General features: G+C 44.1%; 1 protein-coding gene and 1 long non-coding RNA gene across 5 annotated transcripts in view; one reads left to right on the top strand and one right to left on the bottom strand.

Moving 5' to 3' along the window:
- Positions 1 to 269: 269 nt before the first annotated feature.
- Positions 270 to 24,653, bottom strand: part of ZNF528 (zinc finger protein 528) — a 45,021-nt gene continuing 20,637 nt past the window's right edge. Inside the window, exons 1-7 of one of the 4 annotated variants that reach the window (XM_512870.9) lie at positions 20,769 to 20,906; positions 20,054 to 20,306; positions 16,959 to 17,026; positions 16,684 to 16,765; positions 12,670 to 12,796; positions 12,060 to 12,188; positions 270 to 3,555 (exon numbers count right to left, since the gene is read on the bottom strand). In XM_512870.9, coding sequence (XP_512870.3) covers positions 1,940 to 3,555; positions 12,060 to 12,188; positions 12,670 to 12,796; positions 16,684 to 16,698 — 1,887 coding nt within the window. In that variant the 5' untranslated portion in view covers positions 16,699 to 16,765; positions 16,959 to 17,026; positions 20,054 to 20,306; positions 20,769 to 20,906 and the 3' untranslated portion in view covers positions 270 to 1,939. Of the gene's footprint in view, positions 3,556 to 3,639; positions 3,735 to 12,059; positions 12,189 to 12,669; positions 12,797 to 16,683; positions 16,766 to 16,958; positions 17,027 to 20,053; positions 20,307 to 20,768; positions 20,907 to 24,653 lie in introns of those variants that run through there. The other 3 variants (XM_009436247.5, XM_016934331.3, XM_063802169.1) reach the window with 3 other exon arrangements.
- Positions 21,014 to 23,475, top strand: LOC107969562 (uncharacterized). Its single transcript, XR_001711526.3, has 2 exons — positions 21,014 to 21,227; positions 22,825 to 23,475. It is a non-coding gene; the product is annotated as an uncharacterized LOC107969562 (long non-coding RNA).

The raw sequence follows: 24,653 nt of genomic DNA, 5'->3' as shown, positions 1-24,653 counted from the left end.
AGTTGCACTGCTTTGGGATTTTCACTGTACCCACAGAAGCATTCTAGGGCAGAGCACAGATACAATAATTCAAGTACTAAGTATGATTACTCATATTCACACTTACCTAAGGATATGTACCCAAAGGACATGTTTCATTTCACAACCAGAAAACTTGCTCTGGATGCTCCAATCTTAAAATCCCAATGGTGCATTACTGTGTGCTACAGAGTATCCATCCTCCTGAGGTGGGATGAAATTATGACGGTAGAAAACACATGATTCATTCATACTTAGGAAAAATGAAACTTTATTACTACAAACATGAGAGCTGCATACATTCTAAATCAAATGGTTGCAACTTATAATACCAAGAATTAAATGTGAATCCTACTTAAGAATATGCTGATCTGGACAGGCGCGGTGGCTCACGCCTGTAATCCTAGCACTTTCAGGCTGAGGCAGATGGATCGCCTGAGGTCAGGAGTTTGAGACCAGTGTGGCCAACGTGGTGAAACCCCATCTCTACTAAAAATACAAAAATTAGCTGGGTATGGTGGTACACGCCTGTAATCCCAGCTACTTGGGAGGCTGAGGCAGGAGAATTGCTTGAACCCGGGAGGCGGAGGTTGCAGTGAGCCGAGATCGCGCCACCGCACTACAGCCTGGGTGACAAGGGCGAAACTCTGTCTCATCTAAAAAAAGAATATGCTGATCCAGTCATTTTGATTAAACTCTCAACTGTGATATAACTGTTCTCTATTCCATTTCAAAAATGAGGCTGGACACTGTGGTTCATGCCTGTAATCCCAGCACTTTGGGAGGCTGAGGTGAACATATCACTTGAGGTCAGGAGTTGGAGACCTGCCTGGCCAATATGGTAAACACCGTCTCTACTAAAAATACAAAAATGAACTGGGTGTGGTGGCGCACGTCTGTAGTCTCAGCTACTTAGGAGGCTAAGGCAGAAGGACTGCTTGAACCCAGGAGGCGGAGGGTGCAGTGAGCCAAGAACACACAACTACACTCCAGCCTGGGCAACAGATTGAAACTCTATCTCCAAAAAAAAAAAAAAAAAGTCTATTTCTCATCAGTCTTTGCTAAACAGCAGGTACTGCTGTTCAATGGAGAAGGTGGCTACCTTTTTCCTTGCATTATTTCTACCATATAATCAGACACTAGCAACCTATTACTCTCTTCCCACTAATAACCTATGCCTTAAGATTACAGCATACTCTATTTCATGGTCAGTTGGTGGACACTGAAGCTCTGTGCACTTATGTCAGGAGAAAGTGTGCTGACTGCAACAGTATGACGACGGTCATCAGTTTTATGTTACTCTGCCCACCTCCATGCTCTCTAAATCAGACAATATTTAATCTCAAAAGACAATGTCCTTCATCAGGAAATTGGATAGAAATAATCCTCAGCTAATGAAGTCAGCCCTGTCATCCTACTGATTCTTTCCCAGGGACCACAGTGAATGGCCTGTATGGAAGGCACATGAAGAGACTTCAAAGTCACAAAGAGTAAAGTAGCCTTTTCTATAAGCTCCAAATAATTGAATGCTTTATAGCCTGAATAAAACTGGTCATTTACAAGCCGTTGCACCTTTGATATACATCACGTCATGAGATTCAACATATTTTGACTTAGCATTATTCTGCATTATGCAATATCATAGATTAGTATCAGAGAACCAGAGACAGAGTTACTTCTTGTGTAAATCCTATCGTGTTCTATAGCAATGGTCCTTGAATAATAGCCCAAGTACACACAATTCATCTGTGTGCTTTCATCCTCCACAGTGATGTGGTGATGTCTAGTGATTTGGCAGGCCTTGATAAAGCCTGTCACATACATTTCATTTATATGATTTCCACTTAGTATGAACTCACTGATGTTGATTAATGCTAGAACTCATGATGATGGTTTTCCCATACACAGTTTGTAGGGACTCTCATGAATGAACTCTCTGATGCTGTGCAAGGTCAGAATTGTGACTGAAGACCTTACTGCACAGGGTGCATTTGTAAGGTTTCTCTCCAATGTGAATTCTACGGTGATTGGTGAGGGAAGACTTGTGAGTGAAGATCTTGCCACATTCTTTACACTCATGAGATTTCTTTTCAGTATGGATTGCAAGATGGGCAGTAAGGCCTGAACACCCTCGAAATGCTTTGCCACATTTATTACATCTGTAAGGCCTCTCTCCAGTATGAATTATTTGATGTCTTGTAAGGTATGACGCTTGATTAAAGACCTTGCCACATTCATTACATTTGTAAGGCTTTTCTCCTGTATGAATTTTCTGATGGCATACAAGGTTTGAACTGCGACTGAAGACCTTGCCACATCTGTTACATTTGTAAGGCTTCTCTCCAGTATGAATTCTATGATGACTGGTTAGAGAAGACTTGTACCTGAAGACTTTGCCACATTCTTTACATTCATAAGGTTTCTCTCCACTATGGATTAGAAAATGGGCAGTAAGGTCTGAAAACTCTCTAAACGCTGTGCCACATTTATTACATTTGTAAGGCTTCTCATCAGTATGAGTTTTTCGATGTCGTATAAGGTCTGATTTCTGACTAAAGATCTTGCCACACTGACTGCATCCATAAGGTCTCTCTCTAGTATGAATTCTCTGATGAGAGGTCAGGAAACACTTGCGCCCAAAGACCTTGTCACATTCTTTACATTTGTAAGGTTTCCTTCCAGTGTGAATTAACTGATGGGTTATGAGGCTGGAACGCACTGAAAATGCTTTGCCACACTCTTCACATTTGTAAGGTTTCTCACCAGTATGAACTGTTTGATGTTCTGCTAGATATGAATGGCGACTAAAGACCTTGCCACATTTATTACAACTGTAAGGTTTCTCTCCAGTATGAATTTTTTGATGTCGTACAAGGTGTGCAATTTGATTGAAGACCTTGTCACATTCATGACATTTGTAAGGCTTCTCTCCCGTATGAATTCTTTGATGTTGTGCAAGCTTTGAACTGCTTCGAAAGACTTTGTCACATTCATGACATTTGTAAGGCTTCTCTCCAGTATGAATTCTTTGATGTTGTGAAAGGTTTGAATTGCTACTAAAGAGCTTGCCACATTCATGACATTTGTAAGGCTTCTCTCCAGTATGCATTCTTCGATGTATCACAAGCTTTGAACTGCAACTAAAGACCTTGCCACATTCACTGCATTTGTAAGGATTATCTGCATTATGGATTACTTGGTTAGTAAGGCTTGCAGATGCTCTAAAGACTTGGCCATGCTCATTACATTTATAAGCTTTTTCCCTAATGTGTGCTTTCTGTTCTTGTGGAAGTAATGGCGCATGATCAAAATTATTTCTATATTTATTTAAAAGGTGGGATTTGACACTGGAAGAAATTTTTTCAAGCGGTGAAACTGAGGAATTGTCACTGATGGGTTTTTCAAAATGCTTACACCCAGAAACTTTCCTTTCAGCTTGAAATAGCTGTAGATCACTCAGATGTAACTGAAAAGTGAATCCAAGTTGATTTTTACAAGGCTTGTTTCCTGCATTACTTCCCAATTTAGAGCTCCTCTCTAAAACAGAAAGAAAAAAGTGGAACTTCAACCCATGATAATGGCATCCTTCATGTCTGACAGAGGGTCTAGATTCTGCCTCACCTGACTCAGACATTGGTAGGAGTATCAGGGTATTGTGTATATCATGCTGGCAGTGCAGAAAACACAAGGAACTGAGGTGATGCATTGCAGCAGTGGGGAATCTGCAGAGTCGAGAGAATTATGGGTAAATCTGAAAGAGATTATGAGCAGAGAAATACAACAGAAACTGAAAACTTCTGGGAAGAAGCAGGGATGAGCCTCTTAGGGAAAATCAGAAATCCAAGAAGAGCTGTATAGACATTAATAATGGCACTTCCACAAGCCAGAAGAAACACATCCCCAGAAAAGGACTGAGTGTTCCCACATGTAGGAAGCTGAAGGCCCAAGAGATGTGACCAGCTCAACATTCCACTGGAGGCTATATGATCAAACAACAAACTATCATGAATGCAGGATGTGGGCAAACTCACGACTGCGCCTGACACCAGAAGGTTTGCTGAAGGTAATCACTCTCTGGTGCCATGCTCATTGAAATTATCTACTGGGACATCTACAGTCTATTGTTCAAAGAATGCAGTCTTGCAAACCTGATGTAAATCAAGCCGCTGACCAATAACCACCCCCTCCCCCTGCCACCGTCTCCTTTACTCAATAAAATACAAAGGGCTCTAAAGCTCAGGGCCCTTGTTCACTAGAAGGAGCCCCCTGACCCCTTCTTCCAAATATACACCTTTGTCTTTTATTCCAATGTTCACCCCCTTTGTTCAGTCCCCCAGGGTCTGTGCAGGTGGCAACTGGTGACCCAGAACAGGGACTTCGAGGATGTCAGACAAGTGGCCTCCGAATATAGGACTTTGAGGACATGAACAAAGAAGGTTCTGCTGGAGTAGAGGAACTGAAATTCACAAGGTGAATGGGGAACCCTGGATGAGTCGGCTGGCAGCAGATGTAAGGTCAGTGCCCTAAAGAGGTACTGGGAGCGATATAAGGTCAGTGCTCTAAAGTACTGGGAATGGGAAGTTTTCTGAATCAGGGTAACATGGGGCAGAATTTGTCTGTTGAAAAAAACCACTATGTGCAGTTGTTTAAAGTTCTATTGAGACAGTCTGGAACTCAGGTTAATTCACAGACATTAAGCCTCTCTGCAGGAGATTATTATGCATAGCCCATGGTTTCCACAGGCAGGCACTCTTGATGTGGAAAATTGGGACACAGCAGGAAAAGGATTAAAAAAGGCTCATCAAAAAGGTCTTAAAGTTGATTCTTCTGTCTTCACGTGGAGTCTAGTTCGTACTGTTCTGCCATTATCTCATTATTCTGCTGGGCAGCAGACTGAGTCTAAAAATCTCAAAGAATCTGTTGTCCCATCCACAGATCCAATTGAAAACAAAAAACAGGAGAGGGAGGATAAAAATTGGTTTTTACCACCCCCTCCAGTTGCAGCAACGTCTGTACCACCTCCTTCAGTAGCAGAAATAGAGACCCCAGTACAAAGAATGTTACACTCTGCTGCCATAGCTGGAGAGCCCTTAGGACCTTGTGCTTTTCCTATTTCCATAAGGCCTGATCCAAACAATCTACATCAGTTTATTCATGAAAATACCCCACTAGAGTTTAGTTGTTGAAGGAATTACAAACGAGTGTAGTTAACAATGAAGTACAGAACCCATTCACTTTAGGATTGCTAGAATCTGTATTCGGTGCTACGTGCCTTCTACTCTTTGATGTAAAACTTTTGGCGCAAACTTGTCTGCTACTGCGTATCTGACAGGGAATTTAAATTGGCAAGAACTGTGTGCAAACCAGGCTAGACAGAATCGTGCCGCTTGTCAAGGAGACATTACAGAGGATATGCTATTGGGTAATGACCCTTATTCAGACCTGGAACATCAAATGGCACCCCCAGCTGCTGCTTATCAGCAGCGTTCACAGGCTGCTAAATGCGCCCGGGCCACAATTCCAGATGAGGGAGTCCTAGTACAATCCTTTTTGCATATCATGCAAGGGTTGTAGGAGCCCTATGCACAATTTCTTGCGAGATTACAAGAGGCAGTGAAGCGTCAGATTCCTCATGCCACTGCCGCAGAAATGCTAACCTTAACTTTAGCTTTTGAGAATGCAAACGTGGATTGTAAATGTGCACTGGCACCTGTAAGGTGTACAAAAGACTTGGGAAATTTTCTCAGAGCTTGTTAGGATGTAGCAACTGAGCTTCATTGCTCTTCAATGATAGCTGAAGCATGGCTAATTTAGTAGTTGACAAATCTAAAAGGAGCCAAGGGTCAAACCCTAAATTGGGAAAATGTTGTACCTGCGGAAAAACCAGACATTTTAAAAAGGAATGCCACCAGATCTCAGGACAGAAAGGACCTCACAATGCAGTGCCGCCCCCAACCCCCAGCAGAAAAACGCCAGCACTCTGTCCTCGCTGTAACAAAGGAAATCACTGGGCTCATCAGTGCCACTCAAGACTTCATCAGAATGGCACCCCTCCTGCTGGGAAATGAGAAGGTGGCCTGGACCCGGGCCCCTCAAACAATGAGGGCATTCTCAGTCCAGACCACAAGCCCATTTCAGGGATGGGTCCCAAGAGAAACATTGATTCCCTCACCCCAGGAACACCAGGAAGTGCAGGATTAGATCTCCCAGTCAAGAGAAATAACAGTAGTTGGTGGAGACAAACCTATCAAAATTCCCACTGGCATTTGGGGACCTTTACCAAGAGGATACATGGAACTAATTTTAGGCAAAGGCCGCCTTAACTTGCAAGGCATCACTGTAGTCCCAGGAGTGACTGACTCCGATTATGAAGGAGAAATTCAAGTAGTTTTAATGTCACAAGATCTTTGGGTTTTTGAACCAGGAGAATATACTGCTTAGCTATTGCTTATTCCCTGCAAATTACACCCATCTTCACAAAAGGAGAAATGAGGAAATAAAGGGTTTGGGAGCACAATTACATAGGAAACTTATCTATCCCAATCCATAGCCTCTAATAGACTTACCTGTGTAGTACTAATTAAAGGAAAGAAATTTTATGGGCGAATGGACACAGGAGCTGATGTGTCAGTCATATCCAGTAAAGACTGGCCCCCAGCATCGACTCTCAGACTAACCTCCACACCCCCAGTGGGAGTAGGAGCAGCTAAAAGTGTTTTCAACAGAGTGCTGAGATTTTACCTTGTCTTGGTCTGGATGGTCAGTCAGGTACTTTCCAGTCTTAGGTTGCAAATACAGCCATCAATTTATGGGGTTGAGACTTACAGCATGAGATATGAGACTCTTACAAATGAAAACTTTGGTAACCCAGGATTTAAAATGTTGAAGGACATGGGATATGAAAGTAGAAAAGGGTTAGGGAAATTCCTACAAGGAAACCCTAACCCGTTCTCAGTAACTGGAAAAACAGAAAAGGGCTAGGACGTCAGGATTTCTGATGGGGGTCATTGATATCTCTCCTCTGCCCGCTGCCTTACCATTAGAATGGCTTAGTGAGAAACTTGTGTGGGCCCCTAACACAGGGGAAGCTAGATCAACTTCATCTGTTGGTAAAAGAACAATTGAATGCAGGACATATAGAGAAGTGAGTGAGCCCCTGAAATTCACTGGTATTTGTTATTCCAAAAAAGCCTGGAAGACAGTGACTGCTGCATGATTTCAGAGCTATTAATGCACAAATTAAGCCAATGGGTGCATTACAGCAAGGTTTACCTTCCCCGGCGGCCATTCCAAGAGACTGGCCTCTTGTAGTAATAGATTTTAAGGATTGTTTCTTTATTATACCATTACACGAGAAGCATAAGCCTCAATTTGCCTTCTCTATGCCTTCTATTAATCATAGAGAACCTGTTTCTTGCTATCAGTGGAAAGTTTTACTTGAAGGCATGCTTAACAGTCCTACATTGTGTCACCATTTTGTAGGAAGAGCATTAAAGGAGTCTCAAAATATGTTTCCCACTGCGTATATCACTCATTTTATGGATGATATTCTTCTGGCCACTCCTACAGATCAAATTTACATCAATTATTCAGAGATGTAAAGCAAGATCTTGTTAAATGGAATCCCAAAATTGCTCCAGAGAAAGTGCAAATAACTTCCCCATACCATTACGTAGGAAATATTGTTACGAAGAGGAGTGTACGGCCATAGAAAGCAGCTCTTGGTAAAGACACATTATAGACTTTAAATGATTTTCAACAAATACTAGGAGATATTAATTGGCTACGCCCTATGCTAGGTATTGCCACCTATCAACTTACACATCTTTACCAAACCCTGCAAGGAGATTCTTCCTTAAATTCCCTGTGCCCCTTAAGAGGCTGAAGAGGAATTATAGCTTATAGAGCAAATGCTTCAGCAGGGACATGCCTCCCGGCTACAGCCACAAAAACCTTTGTTTTTGTTTATTCTCTCTACCCCCCATCTCCAACAGAACTTTTAGGTAGGCCAATGCTTAGACAAATCTGTAACAGTAATACATAAATACAAAGGGGAGATGTAGGGAACCGATGGCCTGAGAGACATGACCAACTCAGCGTTCCACTGGAGGCTATATGACCAAACAGCAAACTGTTTATCATGAGTGCAGGATGTGGGCAAACTCATGACTGAGCCTGCCACCAGAAGCTTTGCTGGAGGCAATCATTCCCTGGCGCTGTGCTCATTGAGATTATCTACTGGGACATCTAGAGCCTATTGTTCAAAGAATGCAGTCTTGCAAGCCTGCTGTAAATCAAGCCGATGACCGACAATCACCCCCACCCTTCTCCCTCTTTTACCCAATAAAATGTGAAGGGCTCTAAAGCTCAGGGCCCTTGTCCATTAGAAGCAAGGAGCCCCCTGACCCTTTCTTCCAAATATACTCTATTGTCTTTGTCTTTTATTCCCACATTTGTTCCCTTTGTTCAGTCCCCCAAGGTCCATGCAGGTGGCACCCACACCTTTTACAACAGGTTGATTTGTAAAGGTCTCACCCTGTACAGTTCTTACATAAAAGAACTGGAACAGCCAGTGCAGTGGCTCATGCCTGTAATCCCAGCACTTTGGGAAACCAAGGGGGGATGGATAACTTGAGGTCAATAGTTAGAGACCTCTGGCTGGGCATGGTGGCTCATGCCTATAATCCCAGCATTTTGGGAGGCCAAGGTGAGCGGATCACCTGAGGTCAGGAGTTCAAGACCAGCCTGACCAACATGGTGAAACCCCGTCTCTACTAAAAATACAAAAATTAGCCAGGCGTGATGGTGTGTGCCTAGTCCCAGCTACTCAGGAGGCTAAGACAAGAGAATTGCTTGAATCTTGGATGTGGAGGTTGAAGTGAGACAAGATCATGCCACTGCACTCCAGCCCCTGGGTAACAGAGAAAGACTCCATCTCAAAAAAAACAAAAACAAAAACAAACAAACAAAAAAACCTGGGAGAAGTGGTTGTTTTAGCAAACCTAAAATAAAAATTACAAGGCCTACATAAGGACATTGAAATAAACAAACAAACAAAAAAAAAACAAATCTCCACAAACCCAACCTAGAAAAAGGCAGCCCTCTGATTACTTTACAAATTTTGAAAGCAACTGTCTTAAGATGCTTAACCAGCTGAAACATAAATGAGATAGACAACTAAATGAAATCAGGAAAACGATGCATGAAAAGGAGTATCATGGAGGGTGCCTGTAATCCCAGCTACCTGGGAGGCTGATGCAGGAGAATCGCTTAAACCCGGGAGGTGGAGGCTGCAGTGAGCCAATATCATGCATGGCACTGCACTCCAGCCTGGGCAACAAGAGTGAAACTCCGTCTCAAAAAAAAAAAAGAGACTTGATCATTCTAACTAAAATTAACCCAAATACATTCACACAGAGACATACTATAAAGAAATTATCAAGAGTCAAAAAAAGACAAAGACAAAATCTTGACAGCAGCAACAAAAAAGAGACTTGTCAGACAATACTAAACTCTGTAAGATTATATATATTTTCCAGCAGACATCTTCAGGCTAGAAAGCAGTGAGGTGATATATTGAAAGTGCTTAAAGACAAATAGGCAAAACAGCAATGAAGAATACTACACTTAGCAAAACTCACCTGCAAAAATAAAGGTGAATTTTAGACTTTCCTAAAGAAGAGCTGAGGAAGTTAATTAGTATTCTAGACCCGTCCAAGAAGAAATGCTAAAACGAGCATTCAAGATGAAATGAAAGCACTCTAGACGGTATCTTTAACCCATATGAAAATATAAAGGTCATCACAGGCAGGGCGCAGTGGCTCATGCCTGTAATCCCAACAACTTGGGAGGCTGAGGTGGGTGGATCACCTGAGGTCAGGAGTTCGGGACCAGCCTAGCCAACATGGTGAAACCCCGTTTCTCCTAAAAATACAAAAACTAGCTGGGCGTGGTGTCTGTAATCCCAGCTACTCGGGAGGCTGAGGCAGGAGAATCGCTTGAACCCAGGAGGCAGAGGTTGCAGTAAGCCAAGATCCTGCCATTGCACTCCAGCCTGGGCAACAGAGCAAAACTCCATCCCCCAAAAATAAAAATAAAAAGCTCATCATAAAAGGTCAACAAATGATCAAACACAGAAACAAGTATTATTGCACTTTTCATTTGTAACTTGACTTTTAATTCTTTCCTACAATTTAAAAGACACAATCAGGCCAGGTACAGTGGCACACCTGTAATCCCAGCACTTTGGGAGGCCGAGGCAGGTGGATCACTTGAGGTGAGGAGTTGGAGAGCAGCCTGGTAAATATGGCAAAAACCTGTTTCTACTAAAAATACAAAAATTAGCCAGGGGTGGGGATGGGCGCCTGTAATCCCAGCTACTCAGGAGGCTGAGGCAGGAGAATCACTTGGACCAGAGAGGCAGAGGCTGTAGTGAGCCGAGATCAGCCTGGGAGATAGAAGGAGACTCCATCTCAGAAAAAAAAAAAAAAAAAAAAAGACACTCTCATGTAAAAAGCATTATAAACATTATAAACATATGTTAATGGGAACAGAAAATATATAGGATTAATTTCTGCCAGTAATAACAGAAAGTGAGAGCAGAGTTGTTAAGCAGAGCTTTGTGTACCTAATCAAAGATAAGCTGTTAACATTTAAAATAGAATGTTTTGGGCCAGGTGAAGTGGCTCACACCTGTAATCCCAAGCACTTTGGCAGGCTAAGGGAGGGCTAATCACATGAGGCCAGGAGTTCGAGACCAGCCTGCCCAACATGGAAAAATCCCATCTCTACTAAAAATACAAAAATTAGCCAGGCGTGGTGGTGCATGTCTGTAATCCCAGCTACTCCAGAGGCAGAGGCATGTAACGTTGAAATTAACTAAAGAAAAAAATGCATTTTTATTTTTTTTGAGACAGGGTCTCACTCTGTCACCCAAGCTAGGGCGCAGTGGTACAATCTCGGCTCACTGCAACCTCCACCTCCTAGGTTCAAGCGATTCTCCTGCCTCAGCCTCCTGAGTAGCTGGGATTATAGGCACCTGCCACTACACCCAGTTGATTTTTGTATTTTTAGTAGAGGCAGGGTTTCACCATGTTGGCCAGGCTGGTCTCGGACTCCTGGCCTCAAGTGATCTGCCTGCCTCAGCCCCACAAAGTGCTGGGATTACAGGTATGAGCCACCGTGCCCAGCCAAAAGAATAAAAACTTAAAGATCCACAAATATTTGCCAATTAAACAACACACCTTACTGGTTACTGTGGCTTATGCCTATAATCCCAACACTTTGGGAAGCTGAGGCAGGCAGACTACTTGAGCCCAGGAGTTCAACACTAGCCTGTATAACATGGTGAAACCCCAACTCCACAAAAAATACAAAAAATTAGCTAGGCATGGTGGCGTACACCTGCAGTCCCAGCTATTCAGGAGGCTGAGGTGGGAGAATCACTTGAGCCCAGGAAGTCGAGGATGCAGCAAGCCGTAATCATGCCACTGCATTCTGGACTGGGTGCCCAGGAGTTCAACACTAGCCTGTGTAACATGGTGAAACCCCATCTCCACATAAAATACCAAAAATTAGCCAGGCATCGTGGCGTACACCTGTAGTCCCGGCTATTCAGGAGGCTGAGGTGGGAGGACCACTTGAGCCCAGGAAGTCGAGGATGCAGCAAGCCATAATCATGCCACTGCATTCTGGACTGGGTGACCCAAGAGAGATCCTATCTCCAAAAAATAAATAGGAAAATAAAGAAAAATGTCTGTTCAGAACTCACAAGATTTCAACTTTGGTTTTCCCACAGAATTCTCCCATTTGCAGAGAGTTTCCCAAACGCTATGTAATAGTGTGGCTTTGCAGGTTACAGTGGCTCATGGCTGTAATCCCAACACTTTGGAAGAGCGAGCCAGGGAGATCCCTTAAGTCCAGGAATTCAAGGCTGCAGTGAGCTATGATTGCCATCACACTCTAGCCTGGATGACAGCGTTAGACCCTGTCTCAAAAAACAAAAATTATGGGGCCTCCACTCTGCCCACCCGAGCTCTCACCTGTGTTCACACCTTTGATGCACTCCCTGCCGTCTGGATCGTTTGCTATTTTCTCTTCACTCTGCAGAGTCCAGGGATCTCTCTTTTGCTCTAACATGGAGGTAACACTCAGGTCAGGAAGACAGATTCCTATTTATAAAAGAAAGAATAAATGTGTGCTGTGGCATCTCCCAAGTCCATGCCCTGTATTGAGGGAGGAGAGAGGATATTATAATTAAATCATAAATAGTATTTCACAAATTCATCTACTGACTGCCTCTTTCTGAATGCTTAGGGAACATTGTAACATGCGGACATAGAGCCCCCTTCCAAGAACTATAGAATCAAAAGCACAGGGGTAGAAAACAGGGAACTGGATATTTTTAAAGTTTGTCATAAGGTTTCATGCATACTTCGGCCCTGGTGCCACCAATCATGAATTGTGGAGGGAGGAGAATACCTGAAGACAGGGGACATTTCAAGTCCAGAAAGTGTAATACAGTTTTTCAATTCTGAGTCAACAAGGTTTCAATCTCAGTCAAGCAATGCAGGAGCTCCCAAGAGGCATATAAGACACAATTCAGAGATCCACCAGGGCAGATCCCGGCTTCTGAAGGGACATTATCCTCACCCAGGGAGACCAGGTTCCTATAATTCTCCAACATCACGTCCCTGTATAAAGTCCTCTGCGCAGGGTCCAGGCATTTCCACTCTTCCTGAGAGAACTCTATGGCCACATCCATGAATTTCAAGGGTCCCTAAAAGAAAATCCACATTTCAGCAACAGGGTATGCACACAGTACTCATCGTCACAAAGAATGGGAAGACAGTCGTTAAGGACTGACTCCACTTATGTGAGCACTGTGAAAAATCCATATTAAGGTATTCTTGAGCCAGTTACGTGTCTGTAATTGTGGTTTTATTATATTTCTCCATAAGAAGTTAAGACATTCCTTAAATCAGTGTAGATGTCTCATTTTTGGACAATACAAAAAACAATTAATCCAGGGTTCTCTCTCTCTATAGAAGTGTTAGGTATTTTTACACACCAAGTGATATCCAGTATCTACCTGAGATTCAATTCAAGTGGTGTCTTCAGAGATGACGATGTCTACAGTGTTTTTTTCTTTTTTTTGAGACAGGGTGTCACTCTGTCACCCAGACTGGAGTGCAGTGGCACAATCTTGACTCACTGCAACCTCTGCCTCCTAAACTCAAGTCATCCTCCAACCTCAGCCTCTGGAGTAGCTGGGGCTACAGGCTCATGACACCATGCCTGGCTAATTTTTGTATTTTTTATAAATATGGTGTCTCACCATGTTGCTCAGGCTGGTCTTGAGCTCCTAATCTCAAGCCATCCTCCCACCTTGGCCTCCCAAAGTCCTGGGATTACAGGTGTGAGCCGCCACACCCAACCTACTGTAGTTTTGGGGTTTTTCTTTTTTTTTTTTGAGATGGTGTTTCGCTCTTTTCGCCCAGGCTGGAGTGCAATGGTGTGATATTGGCTCACTGCAACCTCCACCTCCCAGGTTCAAGTGATTCTCCAGCCTCAGCCTCCCAACTAGCTGGGATTACAGGTGCCTGCCACCACGACCAGCTAGTTTTTTGTATTTTTAGTAGAGACGGGGTTTCACCATGTTGGCCAGGATGGTCTCAATCTCTTGACCTCCTGATCCACCTGCCTTGGCCTCCTAAAGTGCTGGGATTACAGGCGTAAGCCACTGTGCCCGGCCCCAACCTACTGTAGTTTTTAAGAATGGTCAAAATCTTGGCCAGGTGTGGTGGCTCATGCTTGTAATCCTAGCAATTTGGGAGGCCGAAGCAGGTGGATCACCTGAGGTAAGGAGTTCGAGACCAGCCTGGCCAACATGGTAAAACCCTGTCTCTACTAAAAATAGAAAAAAATTAGCCAGATGTGGTGATGAGTGCCTGTAATCCCAGCTACTAAGAAGGCTGAGACAGGAGAATCTCTTGAACCCGGGAGGTGGAGTCTACAGTGAGCTGAGATCATGCCACTGCACTCCAACCTGGGCAACAGACAAGAGTGACACTCCAACTCAAAAAAACAAATAAAATAAAAAATGACCAAAATCTGAAAACTGTGATGATAACAATAGCAATGGCTGAACGGAACACTTCCCATGTGATAGGCACTATTTTAAATGCTTTACATGAACTAACTGGAGGATCACAAGGCAGGCGATCACAAGGTCAAGAGACTGAGAGCATCCTGGCCAACATGGTGAAACCCCATCACTAGTAAAAATACAGAAATTAGCTGGGTGTGGTGGCAGGCGCCTGTAATCCCAGCTACTTGGGAGGCTGAGGCAGGAGAATAGCATGAACCCGGGAGGCGGAGGTTGCAGCGAGCCAAGATCTCGCCACTGCACTCCAGAATGGGTGAGAGAGCGAGACTTCACCTAAAAAAACAAACAAAAGAAGAAAGAATAATCTGTTCCTATCTTACTGAAGAGACAACTCTTTCACATGTATTCTAGGAAACTCGCCCCAGGTGTCAGGACTAACAATGGCAGTGTAAGCACTGGATCCCAGGTGTCTGGACATTAGAATCAAACCTAAAGAATCAAACAGTTAAGTAACAGATCAGGATCAAAAGAAAATTGACAATTACCTAATTCAGTAAACTTAAAACAAGTTCAAGGATTAAAAACACAAAACTGCCTAAAAGGTCATTATATCTGCATATATATAATATATTATATGTCCCCATAATACATTATTATTCTTATAGCTATCAGCTCATTAGCATGATAGTATAGAAAAATTTTAACCTGGTAAATATTTAAGATGTAATTTCAACTGAGTAAAAAACATAAAATTTATATAGATGACATGCCATTCATAAAAACCACTGTTGTGCACTCATCCACACACATCACATGTACACACTTACACACTCATATACACTAGTACACATACACACTTATAGACATCAGTTGAAATAAGAGAAGTTGTCTCTCACTGACTTTTTTTTTTTTTTTTTTTGAGATGGAGTCTCGCTCTGTTGCCCAGGCTGGAGTGCAGTAGCACAATCTTGGCTCACCACAATCTCCACCTCTCAGGTTGAAGCGATTCTCCTACCTCAGCCGCCCAAGTAGCTGGGACTACAGATGTGCGCCACCATGCCTGGCTAATTTTTCTACTTTTAGTAGAGATGGGGTTTCACTATGTTGGTCATGCTGGTTTCAAACTCCTGACCCTCTCATCTGCCCGCCTTGGCCTCCCAAAGTGCTGGGATTACAGGGGTGAGCCACTGCACCCTGTCCCAGTGACCTATTTTTTACATATTTTTCATCATTAGTTTGGTTCGCAATTTTTAGACACAGGGTCTCAATACATTGTCCAAACTGGATGGCAGCGGCTATTCACAGCACACCATAACCTTGAACTCCTGGCATCAAAGGATCCTTCCTCATTAGCCTCCCAAGTGGGAAACTAAAGGCATGCACCATTGTGCCTACCTGTAAGTACTATTTTTCCCAATGTGTATTTCAGCATATTTGCAACAATAAAAATGTCTAAATTGTACCAACTTATTTTATAAACATATGGTAAGTACTTAAAAATGGGAGACCATGTAAAACCACAGAAACCTGAACTCCAATCTCTACTAAATATCCATATTCAAAAACATAATATTTTTAAAATTTTAGACAGGATCTCACTAGGTGTCCAGAATAGTCTCAAACTCCTGGGCTGAATGGATCCTCCCACCTCAACCCCTCAAGAAGCTAGAATTATAGGCACACATCACTGCTTCTGGCCTATAAATGAAGCTTCGTCCATTAAAATATTGTTATTTAGGTATTAACAAAATTTAATTAAGTTTACTAATTTATTCCATTAATAAAAAGGTGATATGTTACAGGAAATTTATTAATGTATTAATTTAACATATTAAGGGCAAAGAAAATACCTCAGCACCCTATACCTTAAGAAATCATTGGATATGGCTGGGGGTGGTGGCTCAAGCCTGTAATCCCAGCACTTTGGGAGGCCGAGGTGGCCAGATCACTTGAGGCTGACATTCAAGATCAACCTGGCCAACATGGCGAAACCCCATCTCTACTAGAAACACAAAAATTAGATTAGAGTGGTGGTGCACACCTGTAATCTCAGCTACATGAGAAGCTGAGGTGGAAAAATCCTTTGAATCAGGGAGGCGGAGGCTGGAATGAGCAGGGATCATGTCACTGCACTCCAGCCTGGGCAACGTGTGAGACTCTGTCTCAAAAAAAAAAAAGAAAAAAGAAAGAAAGGAACTTTGACGTGCAGCTTCTCTAATTCTAGTCCACAGAACACTGACAGAGCATCCAGATGTGATCCCTGAACAATCCCTGCTGCCCAGCAGCACTGCCACCACGGGACCCACACCCCGTCTCCATCCATGTCTGCTGAGAGCCCTCCCCCGGACCATGCCCAGTGCAGCCTCTTCCCAAGTTCATGTCAATGGGTCACAGTGAACTGAAATCTCAAGCGGAAATGAAGGGACTGGAAGAAGCCATGGGTAAGTGCAAGCAAACGTGTCAGGCAGGATGCTTCAGAGTCAAAGATTAGCAACTCCAGTGCCTGGCATTTCAGGAAGAAACAGAGACAGAACAATCCACTGAGAACATTACCTTACCTGAGTAAGGGCCATTCCTGACTTCTTTTCTTTCCTCTTCCGAGTTGCTTCCTTGCATAATATGTCTCTTTGGAAGTGAATCCTGAATGTCAAAAATATGCTGCTTAGGGCTTAGAATCAACATACCTCCTTCCTGTGCCATAGCCACACACAGAGGGAAGACCTCACCCTGAGGTAATCCTCAAACTTTGACTTTCTACATAGGTCTGATTTATCCTAACTGAGCAAACAGATGTTAATAATTTTGGAAATCACCCATTATGTGGTTAAGGTACCTCGTCTGTTGAGTGGATTCCTTCTGAGATTTTTTCACTTTATTCTCCCTTTCTTAAAATTTGTGAACCTAAAAGAAAAAAAAAAAAAAGCAATTCTTCATGTGGTAATAAACTGTGATTCCTAAAATCATACTTTGATCAAGCACTTATTTTAAAAATACAAAACGCTCTCAGAAAAGGAAAGAGGGCTGTGTAGTTGCAGTAGAGGGAGCGGGAAGAACAGAGGCAGGAGATGAGGTCAGAGAGGTCCTGGGGAAGCAGATCAGGCAGGGCTGAGCTCTTCAAATATTTTCTCCTACACATCAAAAGAAATTTTGAAACAATCTATTTCCTCACTCATTTTAAGTAAACATGTCACTTATTCTGTACCTTAGAAATTAAAACACAAATAGTATCTCATATATTTTAAGCACATTCTGACAGGTTTAGTTAATCCCCAGAAAGTAGAAGGTGTCTGTCATCTGAGCTATGCAGGACTGTAGGGAGAACATGTCTGGGGGAGTTCAGGAAGCCTATTTTGGACACGTGGAGGTGGAGATGCCTGTGGATGTCCCAGCAGAGATGTCGAGAACATGACTGGACACAGGATTTTGGAATTCAGGGGAGAGGGGTGGGTGAAGAGGGAAAATGGAGACATGGTGGTGGTGTTTAAAACCACAGATGAGATCAAAAGGAAAAGCAGAGGGTGTGGGCAGACAGAACAGGTTTAAGGACTAAATTGGGTGACATTTCCATATTCAGAGAAGACACTTCAGGAGACAGCAGCAGAGGAAACTGATAAGATACGAAAGTAATGAGAAAAATTGTAAACAGATTTTTAAAAATACAAGCAATGTCTTCAAAGCTGCGAAAAAAAAGAGTGATCAGCTGTGAAACATGCTGCTGAGAGAAAAAGACAGGAGGACAGAAAATTCAAAGTCAGATTTAAGCAGGGTAAAGTGCTCATGCCTCTAATCCCAGCATGCTGGGACTTCTTTGTAGGAGGATGGCTAGAAGTCAGGAGTTCAAGACCAGCCTGGGCAATGTAGTGAGACTTTGTCTCAAAAAAAAAAATTTTTTTTTAATCAGCCACGCAGAGGGACAGGCCCATAGTCCTATCTACTCTGGAGGCTAAGACGGGAGGATTGCTGGAGCCTAGGGGTTTGAGGTTATGGTGAACTATGACTGTGCCACTGCATGCCAGCTTGGGTGACAGAGCAAGACCTTGTCTCTAAAAATTAAATGAATAAATAAATAACTAGATTTAGAAACAGAGAAGTCACTGGTGACTCAGATAAAAAAAGGAGCAGTGGAATGGTTGGTGTCAAAACCTGATTGGATGGGGTCAAGCAAGAAATGGAGGAAAGAGTGAGAGAGCGCCTAAACAAGATTTTGGTATATTGTGCTCTTACATGGAGCACAGAAAAGGCATGCTTATTGCAAGTAAAAATGTAGCTAATACTTTGTTTTTTCTTCTGAGGATGAAATAGTGGAAAAAATAAAGGCGTGTGTGTGTGTTTTAATGGGCAACAACTCCATCTGGGTATGCTGACCAAAATAATTCCCTTGAAGTAAAATCTGATGACACTGTGGAGGAGGGATGCCATGGCATCAGGAGAGAGTGAATGGGGCTGGCCTGTGGCACACAGTCTCAGCATCAGCAGCAGCCAGGAGCAGGGACAGACAATTCCGTCACTACTAAGAATACAGTCCTAGAGACAGGTGAGTGGGCCTGTTGGAAAATTCTTCCCCTTACTGTTTGAGACAGGAAAAAACCACACTGTTTTTACTACTCTCACACCCAAAAGAGAATCCCTCACCTTTAGTGATCAAAATGTGTCTGGTTGTTCCTACACTGACCAGTTAAACTGAGTAAAATTACAGAACACCCAGGTGCTGTCTGACGAAGAACTGCTTGTTGGTGACAAGTAATTCCCATATTACTTTGGTGACCAGGGATGAGGCATTCTGTGTTGAGCACTCTTTATTGTGTTCACTGTGAACACAAAAACACACTGGTTTTTCCTAACTTATACACTCACACCCTAGTCCATCCCAAGAAAAGAGAAGAGTGCCTTATAAATAGTGTTCCAATTCTCATCTTCATGTGTGGTTTTTTGTTTTTTGAGATGGAGTCTTGCTCTGTCACCTAACCTGGAGTGCAGTGACACGATCTCGGCTCACTGCAACCTCTGCCTCCCGGGATTAAGCGATTCTCCTGCCTCAGCCTCCCGAGTAGCTGGGATTACAGGCGCAGGCCATCAGGCCCAGCTAATTTTTGTATTTTTACTAGAGATGGGGTTTCACATGTTGGCCAGGCTGGTCTCAACTGCTGACCTCAAGTGATCCGCTCACCTCAGCTTCCCAAAGTACTGGGATTACACGTGTGAGCCACAGCCCCTAGCCTCATGTGTTCTAAACAAATTTTATATTATAGAAAAATTAGTATGTCACAATTCAATCATAATTTCCAATCAACTCACCACTCATCTGTAACCAGGGTCCCCCTCTTTCCTCACTAGTTTCCCTGCCTCATTCTGTACATATCTCTCATTCTCATCTTTCTTCCTAGCTCTTTTTTTCTCTATTTTCTCCTAGGATTCTGTTCATTTTGAGTCCCTCCTCTTCTCTTTGTCCTATTCTTCCTTCTATTCCTTCTCTCCCACCTGTTCTGATCCATTTTTACAACTTGTTTCACCTCTTATTCCTCTTTCTGCCCAATCTTTCATTGTCCCTAATCTCCATATATTTCTGCCTCTTTCCTCCCACATCTCAGCTCCCCTTGGGCTCTCCCTGTTAAATTCCATCTTCGATATTACACACCCCTGTCCCCACTCTCTGGCACCCTTAGATCCCGGGCCTCCCCCTGCTGTGGTTCTCCCTGTTCTCCTTGTGACCAGCTGCCCCCTCTGGCTGTCCCAGCACCACGCTGCTCTGTCTGACCTGGCTCCAAAACCCTCCTCCTCTCCCCCCTCTCTGTCTGAGAAGCCTTCCCTATCTTGTTGAATTTCGTCTTTCTACAGACCCAGGATTGTCTATATTTTTACAGTTACTTTTCTCCCCTGCTATTTTCTCGGCACCTTCTTTCACTGTGCCTCTGCAAACCCCTCACTCACCTTCTACTTTGCCTTCTGTTAATGGGTCTCTCATTCTTCATTTCTCTTTCAAAATTTCTCTATTTCCTCTGCCTCGTTCCCATCTCTTTTTCTCCACACATTCACAGGGAGGGGATTGGAATAAGATGCCCACTTCCGGAAGAGCTCATTTTCGGTGGGCTGGAAACTGGCTCGAGAGAACACTGGATGTCAGGAGACTGAAGTCACCCCCCACACTCGGGGTCAGGAGAACCGGTGGCTGGAAAAGGGAGGCCTGGGGAACAGAGGGTCCAGATTAAGGAGGAAAAAGGCAGGAGTGGGTCAGGAGAGGGGTGGAGTCTGCAGAAACCAGGTCTGGGCAGAGGACGAGGCCTCTCGTGCCCTGTTGGGGCGCTGAGCTCTAGGGGCAAAGAAGGGCGAGGCTGGGGGAAGGGAGAGTGAGGATTTTACGTGGTGCGGGGCGTATGTAGGGGTTACTAAAGGATTTGAAGCAGGTAAACCCCACGATAGGAGGTGTCTACGTGGGTAAATGACAAAAAGACCGGGCACATGACCAGCCTCCAAGCGATTTTAACACGCAGAAAGCGACTCCCAGACTCTCAAAGGATGTCTGAATGTACTCGGGGTGGAGGGAGCGGTGCCGGGATTTCAAGGTCTGCATGCCCCTCAGCTCCCGCGTATAGAAGCGGAGAAGAACTGGCTAGCCTAGACTTAATATAGACAAAGGGAAACTCACGCACTGCTGCGAAAACAGCTTCTCCCTGCGATCGGCTTCCGGGTCTACCGGAAACTGCGCTCTAGGCGTTCGCCCCCCGCGGTCCGCTTCCGGGTTTGCACGAAATTGCGCGCGCATCCTAGAAGCCGGACGGGCTGGGACCAGGGCGGGCCGGGACCAGGGCGGGCCGGGACAAAGCCTGGGCCGGGCCTGCGCTTCCATTCGCTTGACTGGCTGCGCTTGTTTTCAGGGTTTTGGTCTGAAAACGGATCTTACCTGCGCAGAGCAAAATCGGTTGTAGATTATATCCACGAAAATTCCTTCTATTAAAATGAATTTCAAGTCCCACCTACCCTGGAAGCAGAAAGAGAGAGAAGAGAGAGAGTAAAGAGAAAGAGAAAAGAAAGAGAAGTTGAAAAAGAGAAAGAAAACCAAGAAAGAAAGAGAAAAAAACCGAAAATAAATGGACAAGAAAGAAAAGTAAGGAGGGAAGGGAAGGGAGGAAGGGAAGGGAAGCTTTAGGAATTGAATTAACACACTTTGGAATTGTCTGTGAAGGGGATGATGCAAGCTAAAATGTGAAATGCAAAACCCTGCCAGGGTAGAATGTTCTGTTTCATGCCAGTGCCCATGGAAGATAAATACTTTTCATTTATCTTCCCCATTCACTCTAGAGGGTGAAGGTCAACCCTGTGCTCAATTCCAGAGACTTTCCCAGGGACATCGTGTTGGGCATGGAGGACTAAGGGCAGTGTGAAGATAAGTCACCGTTTCTTTAAAAAAAAAAAAAAAGCCAGTAACTTATAAAAATAGCCGTAAACGACGTAGTTTTCTGTTGTTGTTGTTTTGAGACAGCGTCTCCCTCTGTCCCCCAGGCGGGAGTACAGTGGCAGGCACTCAGCTCACTGTAACCTCCGCCTCCTGGGTTCAAGTGATTCTCTTGCCCCAGCCTCCAGAGTAGCCACCACGCCCGGTCCAACTTAGTTTTTTAATACTTTTTAAAATTTTAAGACAGGGTCTCTGCCACCGAGGCTGAAATGCAGTGGCGCAATCATAGCTCACTGCAACCTTGACTTCCTGGGGTCCTGGGCAGGTGACCTCCTGTCTCAGCCTGCCGAGTAGCTGTGAGTAAAGGCCTGTGCCTCTCCACTGTGCTAATTTTCTACTGTTTGTTGCTTTGTTTTTAATAGAGATGTAGTCTGGTTTTGTTGCCCAGGCTGGTCTCCAGCTTCTAGCCTCAAGCAGTCTTCCCATCTGCTCCTACCAAAGTGCTCGGATTATAGGCATGAGTCACCTTGCATGGGAGATAAGGACCCCACATCAAGCCCTCAGGTTATTTTTGAAACACAAATACATAAGACCCACAAGCAGGCCCATTGGCTGCAGACAGTGGGGTCACCTGAAGAACTTTTCTTTGATCTGAGTACCAACTTCTCACCTAGGTCACTGGGATCCCGGACTATGGCACTGCTCCAGGCAGGCCTGGTTATCCTGCTTGAGGCAGCAATCCTCTTGAGCCTAGTGAAATGCAACTGGCTGTACCTCAGTGATGTTGCCCTGAGATTCCGCCAGTCGAGATATTACTTCAATCTCCTGAGACCAGCCTCTACCTCCAGATCCAGGGAGGTCAGTGCACATATAAATGAACTAGCTTTATTAAAGGGGATATCTGGGCCAGGCGTGGTGGCTCACGCCTGTAATCCCAACACTTTGGGAGGCCGAGGAGGGCAGATCACCTGAGGTCGGGAATTAGAGACCAGCCTGGCTAACATGGTGAAACGAAGTCTCTACTAAAAATACAAAAAAAAAAAAAAAAAAAAAAAATTAGCCAGGCATGGTGGCACACGCCTGTAGTCCCAGCTACTCGAGAGGCTGAGACACAAGAATTGCTTGAATCTGGGAGGTGGAGGTGCAGTAAGCCAAGATTGCGCCACTGCACTCCAGCCTGGGAGACAGAGCGAGACTCCGTCTCAAAAAATATAAAAATAAACGGGATATCTGGATTGGCGGAGAGACTGCAGGACAGCATTCAAGTGGGGTTGAATTGGCCCAGTTGCATCTGACTTCTCACTTGCAGTTCCCAAGAATGAATATAGAATGTGCTGGAAAAGCAACATCCTGAGAGGAAGGGACCGGTGAGAAAAGGACAGGATGTGTTCCAGATCCCCAGAACAGGATCCCCTTTGTTGCTTTAGGCCAACGTGCCATGCATCCCTGGAGCATGAAACCCAGGATGGGCCGCCTTCCAGCCTCCCGCAGCTGTGATGCAAGTTGAACACATACAGAGAGACTGCATCTGCACTGGGTGGTTTTCCTGAGCCTTGGGGAGCAGAATGCATGAATCCCAGGCGTCTGCCGATCTGTATGTAACAAATTCACTTCATGTAACTTACTGTGTGTCCGTGAGATTATCTCTCACTCAACTCAGACACATTGGCAACCCGTGTGCAGTGAACCTGCTTCACAAGCAAGGATGTGGAGAAACTATTTTCGTACATTTTGTGGGAATCTGAAATACTGCGGTCAGTGTGGAAAGCAGTATCATGGGAAACTTCCTCAACTCAAGATCACCTACCAATCCTTACAGAATCAGAATCATCATACAAACTGGTGAAAGCATAGTTTCCCCTAGAGGTTGGGATGAGGGCAAGAATGTCCCCTCTTATCACTACTATTCCACACAATATGAAAGGTTCCAGCCAGTGAAATAAAGGAAAAAGAAATAAAAGTGACAGGCTGGGTGTGGTGTCTGAGGCCTGTAATCACAGTGCTTTGGGAGGCTGAGGAAGGAGGGTGGCCTGAGGACAGGACAAAAAAAATAGTGTACCAACAGAAAATATGTTGGTTGTGCAGGCTAATACCTTTCCCAAAGGAAGGTAGCTGCATCCCTATAACCTGTGTTACTGGATATGTCAAAAGGGAGTTTGCAAATGTGGTCTAGTTAAGGATCTTTAGATAGACATTATCCTGAATTATATGGTCAAAGTGATAGAATCACACGGTTCAATATCAGAAGGGTGCAGGTGGATGCGAACGGACAGAGACAGTGGTGATGTGTTGAAAATAGAGGGATAAAGAGATTTTTTTCTCACCTTTAAAGATGGAGGAAGTGGACCATGAGTCAAAGGATATAAGTGGCCTCTGGAACTTACAAAGGGTAAGGAAACAAATTCTCCCCTGGAGATTCATGAAGAATCACAGAACTATGGACCCACATTAGATATGTGACTTACAGAATTATAAAAGAATACATTTTTCTTGTTTTAAGCCAATCACTGTGTATAGCAATAGGAAACTGATGAAATGATTTTATGTAGAAAATTCCAAAAAAATCTACAAAAATCTCTAGAACAAGAAAAATGTAAAGGTAGCAAAGTACAAGGTCAACCTACAAAAATATCGTATATTTCATCAGCCAGGCATGGTGGCTCGTGCCTGTAATCCCAGCACTTTGGGAGGCCAAGGCAGGCAGATCACTCAAGCTCAGGAGTTTGAGACCAGGCTGGGTAACATGGTGAAACCCCATCTCTACAAAACACAAAAATGTAACAGGCCATGGTGGCACATGCCTGCAGTGCCAGCTACTGGGGAAGCTGAGGTAGGATGACTTAAGCCTGCAGGGCACAGGTTGCAGTAGCTGAGATTGCCCCACTGCACTCCAGCCAGGATGACAGAGTAAGGCCCTGTCTCAAAATAATAATCATCTTGTGTATTTCTATACACTAGCAATTTACACATGAACCCTGATATTAAAAATAAAATACTATGTATGATTGCTCCATTAAGAAAAAGGTCAAAGAGGCCGGGTGCAGTGGCTTACGCCTGTAATCCCAGCACTTTGGGAGGCCAAGGCAGGTGGACTACGAGGTCAGGAGATCGAGACTATCCTGGCTAACACGGTGAAAC

The sequence above is a fragment of the Pan troglodytes genome, chromosome 20, assembly GCF_028858775.2.
Source record: "Pan troglodytes isolate AG18354 chromosome 20, NHGRI_mPanTro3-v2.0_pri, whole genome shotgun sequence".
Classification (NCBI taxonomy): domain Eukaryota; kingdom Metazoa; phylum Chordata; class Mammalia; order Primates; family Hominidae; genus Pan; species Pan troglodytes.
Note: the sequence above shows the minus strand (reverse complement) of the source record. Positions and strands in the feature narration are given on the sequence as shown.